This window comes from Caloenas nicobarica, chromosome Z (assembly GCF_036013445.1).
Source record: "Caloenas nicobarica isolate bCalNic1 chromosome Z, bCalNic1.hap1, whole genome shotgun sequence".
Taxonomy (NCBI): Eukaryota; Metazoa; Chordata; class Aves; order Columbiformes; family Columbidae; genus Caloenas; species Caloenas nicobarica.
Genome location: NC_088284.1, coordinates 19,773,613 through 19,791,887, shown reverse-complemented (window position 1 = coordinate 19,791,887; position 18,275 = coordinate 19,773,613). Strand labels below are relative to the sequence as shown.

At 45.7% G+C, this 18,275-nt stretch overlaps 1 protein-coding gene across 5 annotated transcripts in view; it reads left to right on the top strand.

Moving 5' to 3' along the window:
* ADAMTS12 (ADAM metallopeptidase with thrombospondin type 1 motif 12) overlaps positions 1 to 18,275 on the top strand; it is a 178,536-nt gene that overhangs the window by 118,307 nt on the left and 41,954 nt on the right. For all 5 annotated transcript variants that reach the window (XM_065655902.1, XM_065655901.1, XM_065655900.1 and 2 more), the window contains 2 exons: positions 6,840 to 6,973; positions 14,081 to 14,201. In XM_065655902.1, the coding sequence (XP_065511974.1) occupies positions 6,840 to 6,973; positions 14,081 to 14,201 (255 nt within the window). The remainder of the gene's footprint in view (positions 1 to 6,839; positions 6,974 to 14,080; positions 14,202 to 18,275) is intronic.

Here is an 18,275-nt window from a genome sequence, read left to right as displayed (position 1 = left end):
TTGGGGACCAGCCTGAAGACCCAGCTGCCAGCCCGGCCATGGTTTGGTAGGCCCTGAGGGACCCTCCCAGCGTCACTGGTGGTGGGGTGGCTTCTTGCGGGGCTGGGAGGGCTCCTCAGCGCCGCCGGCCCTCCTCTTCGGGGCTCGCCGGGGCCTTCCACGGGAGCGTTGGCTGCCCCGGCTGGAAGTGGAGGGCCCGGGCACAGCCTCCTCCGGGTCCTCCTGCAGCTCTTCTCGCTCTGCATGGGTGGGATGGGGAGCATTGCGGGGGCTGCTGGGACCCCCCCGAAGAGCTGGGCTGGGGGCAGGAGACTCCCCTTGGGAGGCAGCAGGGCCCGGAGCAGGATCAGGCCTGCTCTCCCGCTCCCCAGCGGCAGGGGGGTCCTCAAGGCCCATCTGGCGTCGGACCTCCCCGCTGCACAGGCGCACGATGCTGTCGATGAGCTGCTGGACAAAGCTCCTCGTGCGCCTGCCCAGGGAGGCCTGCAGCACCCGGACCAGAGAGTCTTCGATGAGGCCGAAGCGGCGCAGGCTGGAGATGATGAGTCTCTGCGCCGCTGCTGCCTCCTGGGCATCTTCCAAGAGCTGCCCCAGCTCCTGGCGCAGCCAGGGCAGCAGGGGCTGGAGGACAGCGGGGTGGACGCGGAAGATGGACGCCCAGGTGTAGGCATGGAAGCCGCCCACTGGAGCCCTGGGCAGCGGCCCCGCGGCCGGTGGCCGGGCCGCTGCAGGCTGATGGAGGCCGTGGGCGGCTGGGTGTCCGGGAGCCCCTGCTGTCAGGCGGACGACGACCAGTGGTACGGGTGGTGGAATGACCCGCTCCTCATAGTCGTCGTCCGCCCGCACCGAGTGCAAGATGGAGGTCACCCTCCTCTTGCAGAGGGGGCACTCGGGCTTGGTCTCAGCCCACCGCACGATGCAGGTGTAGCAGAACTGGTGGAGGCATGGCAGGACGTAGCTGGCCTCCTGCCAGCTGTCCAGGCAGATTGGACAGCGGGTGTCCAGCTCCGCGGCCATGCTCTCCACGTGCGGCGGTGGGCTGTGGGGAGCTGGGGACGTCACGCTGCTCCCTCTCGCTGGCGCTGCAGCAGCGGGTGTCACGCTAGAAAAGGAAGAGAGGCCACAGTCCATCGCCGGTCCAGGCAGGGCTGGAAGCAACGCCCAGGCCCCTCAAGGAGAGCCTCCCAGCTCCCCAGGGTGAGGTTTCCCCTCTCAGCTCACCTCTGCTGCTGCGAGCGCTGCGCCTGGGCGTCCCGGCTGCCTGAACGAGTCAGGGCCGGGCAAAAACCTCCAATGGCTCTGGGGTCGGGCACTGAGAGTTGCACTGAAGAACTCCCCGAACACGACCTCAGCACCAGGAACCGCCTCGCAGAACACTCCAACCTCGCGTCCTCGCTCAGCTGGCGTGCGGGCAAAAACCGACGGGGTCGGGCTCGGCGCCCGGATACAAGCAGCGAGGGATGCGTGGTCACAATCCATTGCTCGGTGACGTCAGCATCCACCACTCAGGGACATCGCCGTCCTTCCCTTGGCGAAGTCACCACCGGCCATCCTCTCCCGCAGTGCTCAAACACATATGTGGTGGCACTGCAATGCCACTGCCCATTCCATGCCCCATCCCTTGCCTTCAGCTCAGCATCGGTGTTTCACTCCAGTCACCGACCCCTCCGGCCACGTCTCCCCGGGGTCCCTTCAGGTCACTATGGCCATGGCTGACGTCTCCAAGCACACGCGACAAGAGGGTTCACTCAATAACGCCTCCTGCCTCCCACGGAGGCTGCAGCACAAAGTGCCACGGGCTCTCCCCACAGCCCAGCACTGCTGGCCATCCCTCTGGGCTCCCCTTCTTCCTCCCACACAGGGTCACAGGCAGCACCTGGCTGCCTCTCGGGGATCCTGTTCTACCCAGGGGAGATCAAAGCCCACGGCTGCCTCCAGCCCCGAGCCCGGAGTGTCCACTTGCCGGAAGTGGTTGCACTGCATGCAGCCTATGGAGACTTTAGGACATGGGCCCTTCTTTAGAACGGTCTTTGTGTTCAGTTCCCGATGCCCCTTGGGCCGGGCTGGGTCTGGAGTCTGCAGGGTGACAGGGGACACAGCACCAAACACCCTAGCGTCTGTGCCTGCCGTGAGCCATTGGAGCGGTTTTGGGAAGAAGCTGGAGCCTGTTCCGAGTCAAACCTCGGCTTGGTCTGGGGACTCATGGGTGGGAACTGCTGGCAGTGCAGTTCCGGGACCACGAAGAAGATGGCCATGTGCCGTGCCGGCAGCATCCCGCCTCCCCATCCGCGGCCGCTGTGCTAGCGGGGCCTGGCCAGGCACAGGCGCTGGCGGGTGTCAGGACAGGCACAAGCCCCACCGCATCTGCCGCCCAGCGGCACGGCTCCAAGGCCATCTCCCTGCCCAGGACCGTCAGTGGCACCCAGAGATGTCGCGTCTCTCGAGCCCCTGCCAGGACCCAGCCGGCGCAGTGCCCTGAGAGGGACTCGCCTGTCCGCCACAGAGACAGCGTCAGGCTCTCTCCAGAGCAGGACGTGGTGCGGGAAGGGGCCGCGCCGCCCTCCTGAATGCTTCTTTGGGGCACTTTGGAGAGCGCTTGATCAAACGCAGGAACTTGGGGTCCCCACAGCCCCTGCCAGGCGCCACTCGAACCACGGGAGCCCATGGGCCTGCAATAACAGACGGCATCGTCAGGCCTTTGGCTCTCGTCTCTTTTTACTGCCAGCCCTTCCTCCTGCTCCCAGCTTCTCTGCCCACCGATGGAGACCTTTTCGTTCTGGGAGGGTGGGGGAAGGCAGACAGCCTTGGCAAACAGTGCTCCTTGCTCTCAGGAAATAAAGACAAAAACCAAGAAAACAATGCCAAAGCCCTAAGCAAGGGCCTCAGAAAGGCCTACCCTCCATATTGTGACCACCTCCACGAGGAAGGGAGTCATGGGTGGGAACTGCTGACAGTGCAGTTGTAGGTGATTCCATTCTGAGGGGTACAGAGGGTCCAATATGCTGGACAGAGCCTCCTCTAAGAGACCTCTGCTGCCTTCCAGGGGCCTGGCTTAAGGACATCACCAGGAAACTTCCTAGCCTGGTACGGTCCTCGGACTACTACGCACAACGGGTCTTCCATGTGGGTGGCAATGAGGTTGCGACCCGTAGTCCAAACGCCATCGAAAGACACTTCAGGGCCTTGGGACAATTGGTAAGGGAATCGGGAGCACAGGTCATTTTCCTGTCTCTCCTTCCAGTTGCAGGCAGTGACATCAGAAGAAACAGGCAGATGCCGCCTATTAACACATGGCTCCGTGGCTGGTGTCACCGCCACAATTCTGGGTTTTTTGATAATGGGATGACCTGCGTGGCACTGGGTTTGCTGGCCTTGGATGGAGTTCGCCTTTCTCAAAGAGGGAAGAGGATCTTTGCACATGATCAACTAGGGCTCATCGGCAGAGATTGAACTAGACAGGATGGGAAGGGGGATGATATGAGGCTCGCCCGTGACAAGCTGTGGGATGAGAAGCCAAGGATAGAGAGGGGTGGGGTGCTAGCGAGGACCCTCAGCCTGTGGCCTTGGGATGTTTTGGCCTCACTGGAGCACACCTGAAGTCTAATGGAGTAGAGCCAGGGACTCCTGAGGTAATAGAGGCCAACAGAAAAACACCAGTGAAATACTGCAAAGGAATTAAGGAGTGTTCCTCTAGGAAAGTGATGCGGCCAAGAGCCCGGCTGAAGTCCCTCTACACCCACGTTCGCGGCATAGGCAACAAACAGGAGGATCTGGAAGCCACTGTGCTGCTAGAAGGCTACAACCTAGTGACCATTACTGAAACTTGGTGAGACGGATCCCACAACTGGAGTGCGACGATGGGTGGCTACAGCTGTTCAGAAGGGACAGGCAAAGAAGGAGGGGTGGAGGGGTTGCCCTCTGAGTCAAGAAATGGATGGTGTGAAGAGCTGTCTCTGAAGAACAGCCATGAGCACATTGAAAGCTTATGGGTAAGAATCAGAGACCGAGGCAGCAAAGAGAACTTTGTGGTTGGTGTTTACTACAGGCTGCCTGATCAGGGGGAGACAATTGACGGGGAGACAATTGACGAAGCCTTCTTACTCTAGATACAGGAGGTATTGCACTTGTAGGCTCTTGTCCTGCTGTGGGACTTCAGCCACCCCAACATCCACTGGAAAAGTAGCACGGCAAGCTGTGGGCAATCTGGGAGACTCCTGCAGTGCATTGGGTGTGACTTCTGCAGGCAGGTGATAGACAGCCCGACCAGGAGAGGTGCAAGACTGGACCTGATGGTCACCAACACAAGTGAGCTAATTGGCGATGTCAAGATTGGAGGCAGCCAGGGCTGCAATGATCAGGCACTTGTGGAGTTTGCAGTGTGAGGGGAGTGGGACAGGTGAAGAGCAAAGTCAGGACTCTGAATTTCAGGAAAGCCAACTTCCAGCTGCTCAAGAAGGTACCCCTGGGAAACTGCCCTCAGGGACAAGGGAGCAGAACAGAGCTGGCAGATCTTTAAGGACACTTTTGATGGAGCACAAGAGCTTGTGATTCCCAGGTGTAAAAAATTGGGTAAGGAAGTCAAGAGGCCAGCATGGCTGAGTGGAGACTTGATCAAAATAAAGGGCAAGAAGGAAGGGCACAGGCAGTGGAAACAGGGGCACTGCCCAGTTGTGCAGAGATGGAGTCAGGAAGGCCAAGGCACAGCTGGAGCTGAACTTGGCAAGGGATGCAAAGAATAACAAGAAGAGCTTCTACAGATGTGTTAACTAGAAAAGGAATGTCAAAGGAAGCGTGGTCGCCCAATGAGCAAGACTGGCAAACTATTAACAAGGGACAAGGAGAAGGCTGAGGTACTCAACAGCTTCCTTGCCTCAGTCTTCACTGGCAAGCTCTCTTCCCACACTTCTCGAGTGGAAAATGAACTGCGAGACAGGGACTGGGGGAGGAAAGTCTCTCCAAAGGTAAGTGAGGATCAGGTTCATGACCACTTAAGGAACCTGAACAGGTCCATGGGACATGATAAGATGCATCCCAGAGCCGTGAGGGAATTGTCAGATGTAGTTGCCAAGCCACTCTCCGTGATATTTGAGAAGTCATGGCAGTCAGGTAAAGTCCCTGGAGACTGGAAAAAGCAACATTGCTCCCATTTTTAAAAACTGTAGAAAGGAGAACACTGGAAAGGCACATGGAGGACATGGAGGCAATTTGAGACAGCCAGCACGGATTCACTGAGGGCAATTACTGCCTGACTAATCTAGTGGCCTTCCATGGTGGAGTGACTACATCAGGGGACAAAGGAAGGACTACTGTTGTCATCTATCTGGACTTCTATTAGGCCTTTGACACCATCTCCCACAACATCCCTCTCTCTAAATTAGAGACATATGGATTTGATGGATGGGCTATTCAGTGGATAAGGAATTGGATAAGGCCAGCAGCATCCTAGCTTGTATCAGAAGTAGTGCGGCCAGCAAGACCAGGGCAGTGATCGTCCCCCTGTACTCAGCACTGGTGAGGCCCCACCTTGAAACTTGTGTTCAGTTTTGGGCCCTCACTACAAGAAGGACATTGAGATGCTGGAAAGAGTTCAGAGAAGGACAATGAAGCTGGTGAGCAGTCTGGAGAAAAAGTCTTGTGAGGAGCAGCTGAGGGAACTGGGACTGTTTAGCCTGGAGAAAAGGAGGCTGACGGGAGACTTTATCGCTGTCTACAACTACCTGAAAGGAGGTTGTAGCGTGGAGGGTGTTAGTCTCTTCTCCCCAGTAACAAGCGACAGGACAAGAGGAAACGGCCTCAAGTTGTGCCAGGGAAGGTGTAGATTGGATATTAGGAAAAATTTCTTCACCGAAACAGTTCTCAAACATTGGAACAGGCTGCCCAGGGAAGTGCTGGAGTCACCATCCCCGAAGGTATTTAAAAGACGAGTAGATGGAGCATTTAGGCACATCGTTTAGTGGTGAACTTGGCAGTGTTAGGTTAATGGTTGGACTTGATGATCCTAAGTGGTTTTTCAACCTAAATGATTCTGTGATTCTATGATCGGCTGTATATTCACATCCAGAGAGTAGTGGTCAACGGCTCAATGTGTGGATGGAGATCAGTGACGAGTGGTGTCCCTCAGGGGTGTGTACTGGGACTGGTACTGTTAAGTGTCTTCACCAATGATGTAGACAGTGGGATCGAGTGCACCCTCAGCAAGTTCATGGGTGACACCAAGCTGAGTGGTGCAGCTGACATGCGTGAGGGAGGGGATGCCATTATTAAATGCCAGCAGATAACTGAAAATAAGCAGTGATGTGACACTCTCCTGACATGCAGAAGATCAGAGGCAACCATTTTACTGCACTTTGTGGGTGGCAGCGGTGATGAGCAGTTATAAATTATCTCTGAAATCACTTAGTTGTCAGCTGGTGGAAAACGGTTGCTTGTCAGTGTCTTTGGCAATCTCACCCCCAGGTTCATCCTTTCCCCTTACTAGCAACATTTGTTTCTGCTAGTTTCTCTTCTTTTTCTCCATCAGAGCTGATGGTCTCGTTGCCATTTGACTCAGCCAGCTGGCTGCTCATGTACCAGTGATGGTGATTTGGGAGGCGTGAGGGCACCAGCCTCCAGCTACTTCCCCAGAGTCCACAAAGTGGCATTTATCAGGCCTGTGTCACTCTGTTAGCAATATGACCCGGCTCTGCTAACTGCTTCTGATTAGGACATTTCTGTCAGCAAATGTCAGCCAGGGAAAGTGAGTGGATGTTGTAGTAAAGGCACCCTGTCATTCCCTGTGCATTAGAGTTCAGTGTTCCACTGAGATATTTCCTGAGAAAGTATCTTGGTTTTCCTTTCAGCAAACCCCTGTGAGCTCCACTGTCGCCCAATAAATGGCCATTTTTCAGAGAAGATGCTTGATGCGGTTACTGATGGTACTCCTTGCTTTGAAGGAAGGCACAGCCGAGATATCTGTATTAATGGCATGTGTAAGGTATTGGGTATGTTTGCATGTTTCTTTCTCTACAATTTTATAAAGTTATGGGAAAATGTTTAACAATTTTTTTTTGAAGACTGAGGCCAGATACTCTATTTTACCACATTTTTAATGATCATGGAAACAAGTTGATAGAAACAGCTTTTCTAAGTGGACGTAGGAGTCGTTTCTATCCCTTTTAATGAACCCATTAGACTGAGTGCTAATTACTTTTGCTACTTTTGTCCTCTTTTCCTCTTCCATTATTTTAAAATATCAGTTTAGGAAAATCTATTTCTTTTTGATGAAATGTTTTTACAAAGGATTATAGCTTTAAAATTGTAATTGGCATCACCACTCTCTGTGGTTTTATTATAAAAATACAGTTTAACATTACACATTACGTAGTTCTGAAGTGACTTGTAATAGGATCGGATGTTTGCACTTGAAGACAGTAAAAATTATTTTAGTTTACAACAGTAAATTGAATAACCTTGTACAATGAGGTAACAGGCAAACACGAAGTATGTGATTCAATAATGTTCTATTTGTTGAAGAATAAATGTAAAGTTTTCTGCTTATTCTGCGTGTTGATAGTAGGTTTCCAGGATGATGTGTGTGTTTGTGGCATTTGAGGGTGTGTTCTGTAAATGCTATAATACAGTCATAACATTCCTTTTAGTGAATTTCTCATAAATAAAACGAGTACTTTACTTGTAGAGGATGTACTACAACTACAGTTTATTTCTTGAAACTGGGGATTTGTGTCCTGTACCCCCCTGAGGCTTGATACTTCTTTTGCTTTTAATGTCATTTGAAACAAAAGCAAGACGTGGTGTCTTGTGGAAGCTACATTAGCTTGTTGTAGGGAGCTTGGGATTGGATGTCCTAAGCCATTGAATCATATATAAATGCAGTTAAAAGGGACTTCAAGAAGTCATCTATTCATCTCTTTACAAAATAATTTCCCTTTTTTCTAATTTTTCGCATTCTTCTCGTGAAGACTTAAAGTGGTGGGAACTCCACATTTTTAGTAGGCGATTGGCGTATCCTCTTTGGAGACTTTCTATGTTAGTAGAATGCTAGTGCCTCAGAGAGCAGCAATAAAAGCTTTTTTTTTTTTTTAAGTTTCCTTGCAGGGTGTGTTTTTGTGAAAGGGAGTTACTGAGGCCCTACTCAGGTTTACAAATGCAAAGATACTGTGCTTGACTTCATCGAGAGCCAGGATGGGCTGACTTGGCCATGAGCAGCTCAAGCCAGCTGGAAACAAACCTCTCGCATATCAAAGCGTGTAGTCGATGTTGCATACCACAGCAGTGCTTTTGACCTTCCCTCAGAAGAGGCCAAGTGCTAAACTCAGGAGGCTGTCTTTGTGATGTTGTACTTTCATTTTCTGATTTCCAGACCAAATGGACTGGGCTCATTACAATTAATTTTAGCTTCTATATGCTTTCTATATCGAACCTTGCCTGTGACAGCTCGAATTCATGTCTGTTTTAGAAACAGCAAAACTTAATTCATCAGAACCAATAGATCAGAGTTGAAAGGAAAGATAATTTTAATTGCACTTTGTAGATACTAGGTATACTTTATCATAAATAGTTGTGGGCACTCAAAGCCTTTCTAAAAAATTTCCTCCAAGTTACTGGTGTTAGCATAAATACAGTTCTGTCAGTGTTTCACATGTTGACTGTTGCTTCACATCTTCTGACAGATTTAATTGGAATCAGAATCATGGAGTAAACAACTTAATTATGAAAGTGCCACGAATGAGAGCAAATGATGAATAGGTAACCCAAATAGCTCACATTTCTGAAAGACGGTGTGCTTTTATCTGAAATATGTACCCAATATAACATTTGAGGAGAAGCTTTTTCAAGTATTTCCATATAATTCACTAGTATTTTAGTCCAGCTAGTTAAACACAATACATACATTACAGGTCATGGTGAATAAATCTGGAAATGCATTTAATATGAGTCTGGTACAAGAATTCTTGTACTCTGATAGCAACATGTTACTGATTATGTGAAAAAGCAGTTCACAAACATTAACGGCAGTGTCTGTTAAAGCCCTGTTCTGGTTTGCAGCACTGTATCTCACAAAAGCACTTCACGTTTGTTCTGATTACTAAAATAACACTTCCCTTAGGTCTGAAATTGAGTGAAAATTTCAGATGGTGAGATGGATGAGATGTTGTATGTTAGAACCACTGTCCATATCGCTCACATGTGTTTGGTGTGCAGAGTAGCTCTTGTTTAACAACAAAGTTCAGTCTTCCTAGTGAATATGTCAAGATAGGTAGACTCAAATTCAATCAATAATTTAGTATCCTAAATTCAGCTTCTTTCATTCTGATTTTGTGGTTTGCCATGGTTTTATTCAGAGCAACAAGAGAAATTGGTCTTAGCTAGATGGCTAAATGTGGATTGAGATGCCTCATTTTAGCTACTTGAGGTATACTGGGTACTGTTGTAGCCACCTTGGCAAAGCCATAATGTGCATCTTCAAGTGGGAAGTAAGTACAAAGAGATACTAGTGCTAATTCACTTGGACAATACATGGGTCCTAATTTTTCTAAAATGTTATCTATGCCTCAGTGCAATAGGAAGCCTTACCAAGGAGGTGTTGGTATGGTGTTCCTTTAGAACTTGCCTCATCAATTCAAGGACAGACTAGAATTGTTAACTCATTTGAGGGCCTGGCATATAAAATAGCTGGGTCCTCTCTCTGCTCTGTGCTTAACATGGCAGAGGAGTTCGCTAAACATGTATAATGCCACTAAATCACTCAGTGCTGGAACCAGTGGCTGCAGAGGAGAATCTCAAAGCCACATGGCTGCAGCTGCAACCAGTTGTTGGGGTTTTTGTTTTGCTTTGTTTTGTTTCTCCAGCTGGTGCTAATATGGGGATGAAAGATGCAGTCCCTTTTGCACCTAGCCTGGCCTTCAGATATCTTCTTAGACCCACTCCTGTCATGATGTCCGACTTATAAACAGCTTTGAGTGGAGGCAGCCAACAAGATCTATCAGTAACTTCATCTCAAATCATCAAGATATATCATGACTAGTTTGCCATTTAACTGTATTGCTCCACGCACATCTTTTGGGGTTCACTTTTTTCCCTTTATGTAGAAGATCTTTAGAGTACATACCCTGTCTTCCTGGTTCGGAAATTATACATCACAAGTAGACTCTTAATTCTCACCAGAGCGGCTGTTTGGTTCCCCAGTGTTAATAAGCAAAGATACTGCCACCAAAGTATGTTTGTTGAGCCCTGATACATACAAGACTTGAGGAGTTTGGTTAAATATAAGTCATGGCATGATCTAAAAGTGAAAGCTGGTGTGGCATATGCACTGAGAGTGTGCAGACACTGAGAGTGGAGGACCTGGATCTGTGCTGTTTCTAACAGGAATTAATCTCTGGCTCAGAATTTTAATAGGTTTAAATTACCCTCAGTCATGCAAATCTGTGAGCTGTTCTCTGCGGTAATTTGCGATCATTATGTCAAGAGACTAACCTTGTATTGAAGAATAACATAGCTACATAGTACTAGGGAGGAAAGTGTCTTTTTTTTTCTCTTGCTGAAAAGCAGATTGCACATCTCAGGTTTTTTGTGGTACTTCTCACTATGGTTCAATCTCCTCTTCCCATTGCTAGCCTGACAGGACATTGATTCAGCCCCATCTAGACAAATTATAAGAGAAATAGGCACATCAGGACAGATTTCTCCCCATTCAAGGCAATGTCATGGCCAGCAAGACATGAACATGATTTCTTTATTTGGAGACCAGTGGGGAAGGCAAATGAAAGGAAGAGCTTAAAAGCACAACGTGGCACCCACGTAACTTTGATATTCAGGCAGTACATCCAGGCTGTACCCCTCAGCAACAGCAAGGACGTTTTGTATCTGCCCCCCTGCTGCCAATCTGACAGAAAAGTCTCTCCTTGTGGAAGTGGCAAAAGGGTGGTATCTCTGGCTGTTTTCCCTTTACTCACAGAGCAGCAGGAAAGAAATTGTTTCTCCTTCCTGCAATGCAGCCAGGCAATTCACATCATTATTTCTGCCTCCACACTATGTGGTGGGACCAATAATAAAGCCAGGCTCAGGTGCATCAGAAAGGCTCTTGGTGAATGGGGCAATGGCAAAGGGCTGCATGGAGCGATGCTAATTTGCAACGCAGAAAATGAGGCACAACAGTGGATGCAGTAGCACCGCATGTTTCACTGACAGAGGGTGCACAAGGACATATGTGTGCAAAAGAATCAGAGCCTAATTCCTGCTGATTTTTTTTCCTGTTTTAATAACATGCATTTAGTCTCCATATCCCTTTTAACAGGCAATTTGGCAGAAATTTGAGGCACATTATTTAAGACAGTTTTAGAAATATATGGCTGTGTAGAGGAATTGGAAGAATGAGGAAAGCCAAGTAAAAGGGAAGAGGAAGCATCTAGAAATTAATCTAATGAATGACAAAAATAATGTGATGTTCACTGGAGTGGGAAAGTAAAACATGGCCTGGAAATTAAAGTTCATGTAAATGTATATAGAATGAATAACTGCTGAAGCTGTTTACTGTGTAGACTCATGAGAACACACACTTTGTGATGGGCATTAGCGGCCTTGTAAGGTTGCCAGATATGAAGGTCACTGCACCAACAGCAGCACCCCAGAGCTAGGGAATAAAATGGAGGCTTTATTCGCTGTGGCCTGCCAGAATTGTCTGCCGTGCCTCATTCCTGGGGATCCCCATACCACACCGTGCCATGTGTGTAGGTAAAGCGGTGACATCTGATCATATACAAACTGCATTTCACATATCAGAAGAAAAACAAAATACAAGTTTCTGTGGTAGTAACTGGAAGGGACAAAGGAATTCCCTTCATGTCATAGTCATGTCATATGTTGATGCCATGGATATGTTGTTAAGAGAAGTGTATGATGAAGTGGGAAAGTTCTGAGCCAATTCTGGCTGGGCTGATACAAAGTACAGCCCATGCAGAGACTTGGAATTGTCACTCCAAAGGCAGGGAAGTGATGATACTGTGGTACTGCTACTGACACATTTGCTAGTGCAAAAATGATACAATTTGAAGGCATGTCTTTTTTTTTCAGAAGTTCAAAAGAAACACTGCAAAATACTCAATATTTTCTAGTAGAAAAACACAAAATGAGGTATTCAGTTTCCAGATTTTTGTTTTCATAGTTTTCAAAAATTTTTTTTTATGGCAAGATGAAATCTAAAAAATCAAAATTGCAATGGCAATTCTCTGTCAGCCTGAAAAATTTTCTCCCCAGCTTTCTGTTTAACAGTGAATGTGTGCATAGGATAGAATATAAACTTCAACTTGCAGGACTCCCCAGAGCAGCTGCTCTGGTCTAATAATAAACCTGATAACAATGGCTTTACTAACTGTTTGTAGATGATTAACAAATGTACTCATAGTACAGCAAATATACTTCAGAATGCATATCTTTAAGAAAATAGCTACACACCTACCTCTTTTAATTCTTAGGAAATGTTAAAAATAAACTGCAGTGCATCCTTAGCTAAGAGGTGAAGAGTCAGATCTGAACTCTTGGAGAAATAAAGAACCATCCTGCAGTTACCACAGTGTTGTCTGAGTACTGTGAGTACTTCATGAAATACATCCTTGATCAAGTGCTACATGCTTTGAGGCAAAAATGTAGTCATGAACCTTCTCAGCATATGCTTATCTCTGTAACATTCTGTACTGCTCATAAATGTGACCATCGGGGCTGAGTCTGTGTGAAAGACCTTACAAAGCTTTCCCTTTTTTGAAAGTCACCTTCTCTGAAAAGAGATTGAAGCTGAGCCTGCTGCAGAACCTTTTGGCATGTCTGTTGTTTTTCAGAGCAGGAATCAGAAGTACCGGCCAAGTATTGGCATTAAGTGATAGATGAGTCTTTTTTTGAATCCTCTTTAAAAGTGTAAGTGACAGTTTAACACAGTTTGTAACTTGAGGCTTTTCCTTGCTTCCATTTTTACAGTTTCTCTAGCTGTTCATTAAGTCGCTGGCACATAGAGGAAAGGTTCAGTGCTTCTTGAGCTACAAAAGACATAAATATATTAGAGAATGAAGGAGCCTTTTTACTTAGATTAGTCTAGTAGATGGATTTTCCTGTCAGAAACTTACAGAAGATTGCAGTAGATTATGTACTGAAGATAAAATAAAATCAAAATCAAAAGAGGGGATACTCAGATTTTCATACAGGGTGTTAGAGAAGTTGGTATTGTCACACATGAAAACTTCTTTTGAGAAAAAGCAGCCAAGGAAAACTTTATATACTACCAGACTTACGGCTGTTCATCTAAATAACAGGCCTCCAGATGTCTTAGATACCATTAACAACCATTAAGTGTTGGACATCAGGTTGTGTTCTGCAACCTTACTAGTTTTGAAAGAGACGTGAAAAATACCCCAAAACTAAATGCAGATTTTGCTGATGTTTAAAGGAATTAGAGCACTGAATTTTTTGTTTTGGCAAGGAGCAAATTTTGTCATGTCCCAAAATCAATAATATTTTTTCTCTCTGTAGCAAGCATGAACTGAAAAATCAGTCTTTACCAGAACTTTCTCTTTGACCCATTGCCCTATGCTGACAAGCTGGAGAAGCAGCTGTCACAGCTATAAAACTTCATGCCTGCTGACGAGGGTTTGTCTGCAGTAGTGGTCCTGTGCTGACTGACTGCCATGAAAAGCTGGCACAGAGATTTCAGTTCTGTCACTGGGTTGTGCTCCTGGGAATCCATGGTTGCTTCTACGACATAAGCAAGCAGACACAAATCCTAGATGTGTTGGCCTGTCCTAGATGTTGAGGCTGTTTTGGTGGCACATTTCCATCTCCAGTAACTGATCACTACTCTATGATTTCATGACATGGTGGTGGTTTTGGTTTTTTTTCACCTTCATATTAATACATATGAGTTTGACCTAGATATAACAATCTCTACTCTTAGTTTGTTTATATAGGATATATATTTTTCCACAATTGATTCCCCCCTTCTTGGAAGAGCGAAGTACACTGAAGGCAGTGATACAGGATTTTGAGTATTTCATTATGGAGACCACATTTATTCTGAAACCATTTTTCTTTCTAGACTGTTGGCTGTGATTATGAGATAAATTCCAATGCAACTGAAGACCAGTGTGGAGTTTGCCTGGGAGATGGCTCTGCTTGTCGTACAGTGAAGATGATGTTTAATCAAAGTGAAGGATTTGGTAAAATAGATTATTTTTTTTAAACTCTTCAGCTGATATAGTGATTTCTCTATGTAAAAAGGCTTAAGCACATTTCATTGCTAACTGAGTGACTGATATGTGTAGGAAATTGTAAATGGATGTTTCACAGTGAATCATGCTCATGCCAGAAAAGATCTGTGGTCTGTGCTTTTAAGGTTCACCTCATCTAATAAAAAATATGTCAGAGACCAACAAACCCTATGCAAGTTATACAGATAATAATAAAACCCAAAATAGCAAGTGCATTTACAAACAATGTAATTTACCACCTTGGAAAATCAGGACCAGATCTCTGGACAGTGTAAGGCACCAAGAAAATGCTGGTGCTTTGGGAATTCATTTCTAATCATAAATCTGATACCATTTGCTCTGGTGAGCATGTGCCACCTCTTTTCTGTGCAGAACTTTGCACTTCTGGTTGCTGTAAGATTTTCTGTGGCATGCCTCTGGCTTGGAAGGGGAGAAAAGTAACTCGCTGCAGAGTTAAGGTGGTCTGAATCAGTACTTGGAGGACTAAGGCTTTCTTCACTTGACAGCAGTGAGACGTTCAGGCTTCAAGTTGCTTTGTGTGAGATGAATGGGAGCCAAAGAATCTAGAAGAGGAACTAGGAGACTAAAACAGGGTGAGAACCACGACAGTGAGCTGGAGATGAAAGAGACAGCCAGGGCGAACAGCTTTGAATAGGGTACCAGGACAGGACAGAGAGAGCTGAGGATACGGGGCACTGGCAAGTGTGCTTAGAGCAAGGTCCGTGACTGAAGAGCGAGCCTGGTGCAGAGATGAGAAATCTGAAGAGCAATAGTTGGTACCATGCTGGTAAGGAGGGAAAAACCATGGTGAGGCTGTGTCTTTGGCTGGCTTTTGGGTTTTATTGGCGTGTTTTTCATACAATAGTTTTGTTTTGCACAAATATGATTTGTGCTAATAATTTAGACCTGGTTTGATAAGATTTTCCAAAGTTTGAGGGAAAAGCACTTTTAGTGTTTCAGGGGTTTTTTTCTGTGCTGTATACTTGTATTTGCTTCCCACGGCTCCATATCCCACAGGTAAATTGTGAAGATGCCTGCAACCATACAGCAATGCAGGTTGTATATTTATGTGAGACTTAAAAAGGAAAATCTAGAGCTCCCCTTCCTCCAATATTACAGCCTCGAGTTGCTTCTGCTGCTCTAAAATGCACTCCGCCTTTGACCGTGTGTAGGTTTTTCAAGGCTGCAGATGATGTGAAGTTTATTTTCAAATAACAATTTTACTAAAAAGGTAACAGTACTGTAACACATGGGAGGATAAGTGCCTCTTATTTTATTTAAATTCATTTTGTGTTTTATCTTAACTTAGCTTTTTCTTGCCCCAAGATTGAATGTCTCACTGACAAATACTGGTGAGGGATATTAAGTTATTTAATGGCTTTCTTTAGATTCAGTAAAGAATTGTTTGATTCTGCAGATTATTTCCCTTCTACAGATGTTGACTCCATTGCAGAAAAAATAAGCAAAAGTGTCAGAAAAGGCCGAGGTTGGTGGGTTCTTCAGCTTTTAAGACAACGTACAGATCTCAGTGATGTTTACTGTTAAACTGAGAATGGGAAAATGGTTTTGTTCACAATATCTGGCTTCTTTTTTGTCTCTGACAGGTACTGGGATTTTCTGTCTTGCAGTACAGATTAATGGCAGAGTGGCTAGTGAAAAGTTTATGTAAGCGTAAAGACTTCGGGCTCATAAATTCAGTATAGGTAACAAAACTGGACCAAAGCATGCAGCCAGTCACTGACAAGGAAGATTCAGAGAGTTCTTTCTATGTTTGATGGCACAGAGAAATAGAAAATCAAAGCTAATCTATTTTGATTTAAAGCTGACTTTAGAACTTAAGTCCAGCTGGGTTCTTGGGTCTGGTTCTGAAGCAGTGTATGATCTGTCTACAAGCTGACTGAGTTGCCAGGTCAGACTAATGGAATGCCAGGAAAGAGTTTTAATAATTCAGCCTTTCACTGCATGGCAGGGGGATCAGTTTTACCTGCAGCTTTACCTCTTCATGTTCAGAAAGAAAAGTTTGCCTTTCCTATGGATGCAAAATGGGAATAGTGGTCCATTGTGCATGCAGGGAGAAGTGAATTTTGCAGTTCTCAGTAGCAAGGGGGCAGTGCATTTAAACTGAGGAACATTAGGGAATGAGGGATTTTACAGTAGGGCTGGAGGTTATCTTACTCTGACGGTCAGAAGGCAAATTTAAGTGCACATCACTCCTGTGAGAGGCTGTATTTTAGCAGAGTCACAGGCAAACAAGAAAACTGTGGCTGTACTCCCCCTAATGTGGAGGTTTATTCTAGTCCTGTTACCTCCTGACCAACTTGGCTGGGACTGAATCAACATGTGCCATGGTCTCCTTGTTATCCCTGTTCAGTTTCGTGCAACCAAGGTACAGACAGATCTGGTACATGCCTGAACCTAGCCTCAAGATGAAGTCTGGACATAGCCATGTTGCAAATGTGGATCTGAGAGACTGGAAGGTCTCCTGGATCCTCACTTGGGAGGCTGTCTCTGGACTGTGATTTTTTACCATTACCATCGCACACTGCAGGCTCCACCTATTCCACGAGAAGGCCGTACGCAGCCATACCTTGACTTGCAAACTTGATATGCCACTGGGAGCCTGTGCTGTTTTCCACATAATAATCTTCTGGTAGTGCCTAGAGCCTGGTTTAGAGGAAAGTCATGTCTCAGAGCCATTCATTTTTAAGACAGAGAAGCTCACAGATGTGACAAACTGGAGAGTGGGATGTGAGCTGTTGCAATAAGGAGAAATAGTGACATCTGATTATCATCTGATCTGCAAGACTGTGTTAACCACTTTAGTGAATTTACTCCTCTTTCACAGCAATTGGAAAACAGAAACAAGCTCTTCAGTCAAATTTATTCACATTGTACTCTCATCCATGTTGAAGAGAATATAGATGTAATTTTAGTTAAAAAGGAAAATATTAATAGCATCAATCACAGATGCGTGGGAGAGCACCCACAATATGGGTGCTACAGGATTTAATGAACACAGCACGTAGGTTAGCTGACATTTTGACTGTTATTGAATCTCAGATCTCTCAATATCCTTATCAGATGAAACCATAAAACCAGCAACAATTATATAAACACCATCCACATCATTTTTAAACAAAAAATTATTATGTTGAGTGACAAACTCAAAAGCTTGCTGCTGATTAGCTTTGCTTTCAAAAGCAGATAACATTCATTGTGAATTAGTATGAGGTTCTGGGAAATCAGGAGATAATTTAGCTATTCAAAAAAGGGAGGGCTAGGGGGAAAGGAATGTGATACATTGACCAAATAGTAACATCTATCATCAGGCAGCTGAGATGCATTTAAAATCAGGATTATGAGCAACAGCAGGTGATACAGACAAATAATTATCCAAAACCTTGAGAGGATACAGATTTTTATGTTACAACAGAAAGCAAATTATGTTTCATTTATTGTTTTTATACTTTGTGTTTTGAACAAATGTTACCCTAATTACACCTGGAAAAAAAAAAGGACACAAAAAGGACACCAAGGTTACAAAGCCAAGCTCTTAGGACGTGACACAATTAAGATTTTCCATGCTGTGTTAATTTGGCCCACTTGTGAGTATGCCTTCTAATCAAGTCTTTAGTTACACGATCACACACTGTGTTTGTAACACGTCTCCTCTACACTGAATGAATAGAACATTTGGGAGAATCATTAGACCTTGGTTACTTATAACAGACCTAGACCACTGGTTTCCTGAAATAGAAATTATTGAGTAATCCTCCAGATTTTGTTATTTCCTTCACTTATGAAAAACTGAAAAATTTGAATTTCTGTAGTCAGTCTGGGAAACTTGCAGGAGGTGACAACTAGAAAACTCTCCCTGCTGAATGTTACTCACAGGAAAAATATATGTCATTTAATTTGGAAGGGCCTAAAATAGACGCTTTTTTTTTTTGTACCATAAGTAACATAAGACATTAGAACCAATACTTACCACTCCACAAGAGAGCTGCAAAGAAAATTCAGATG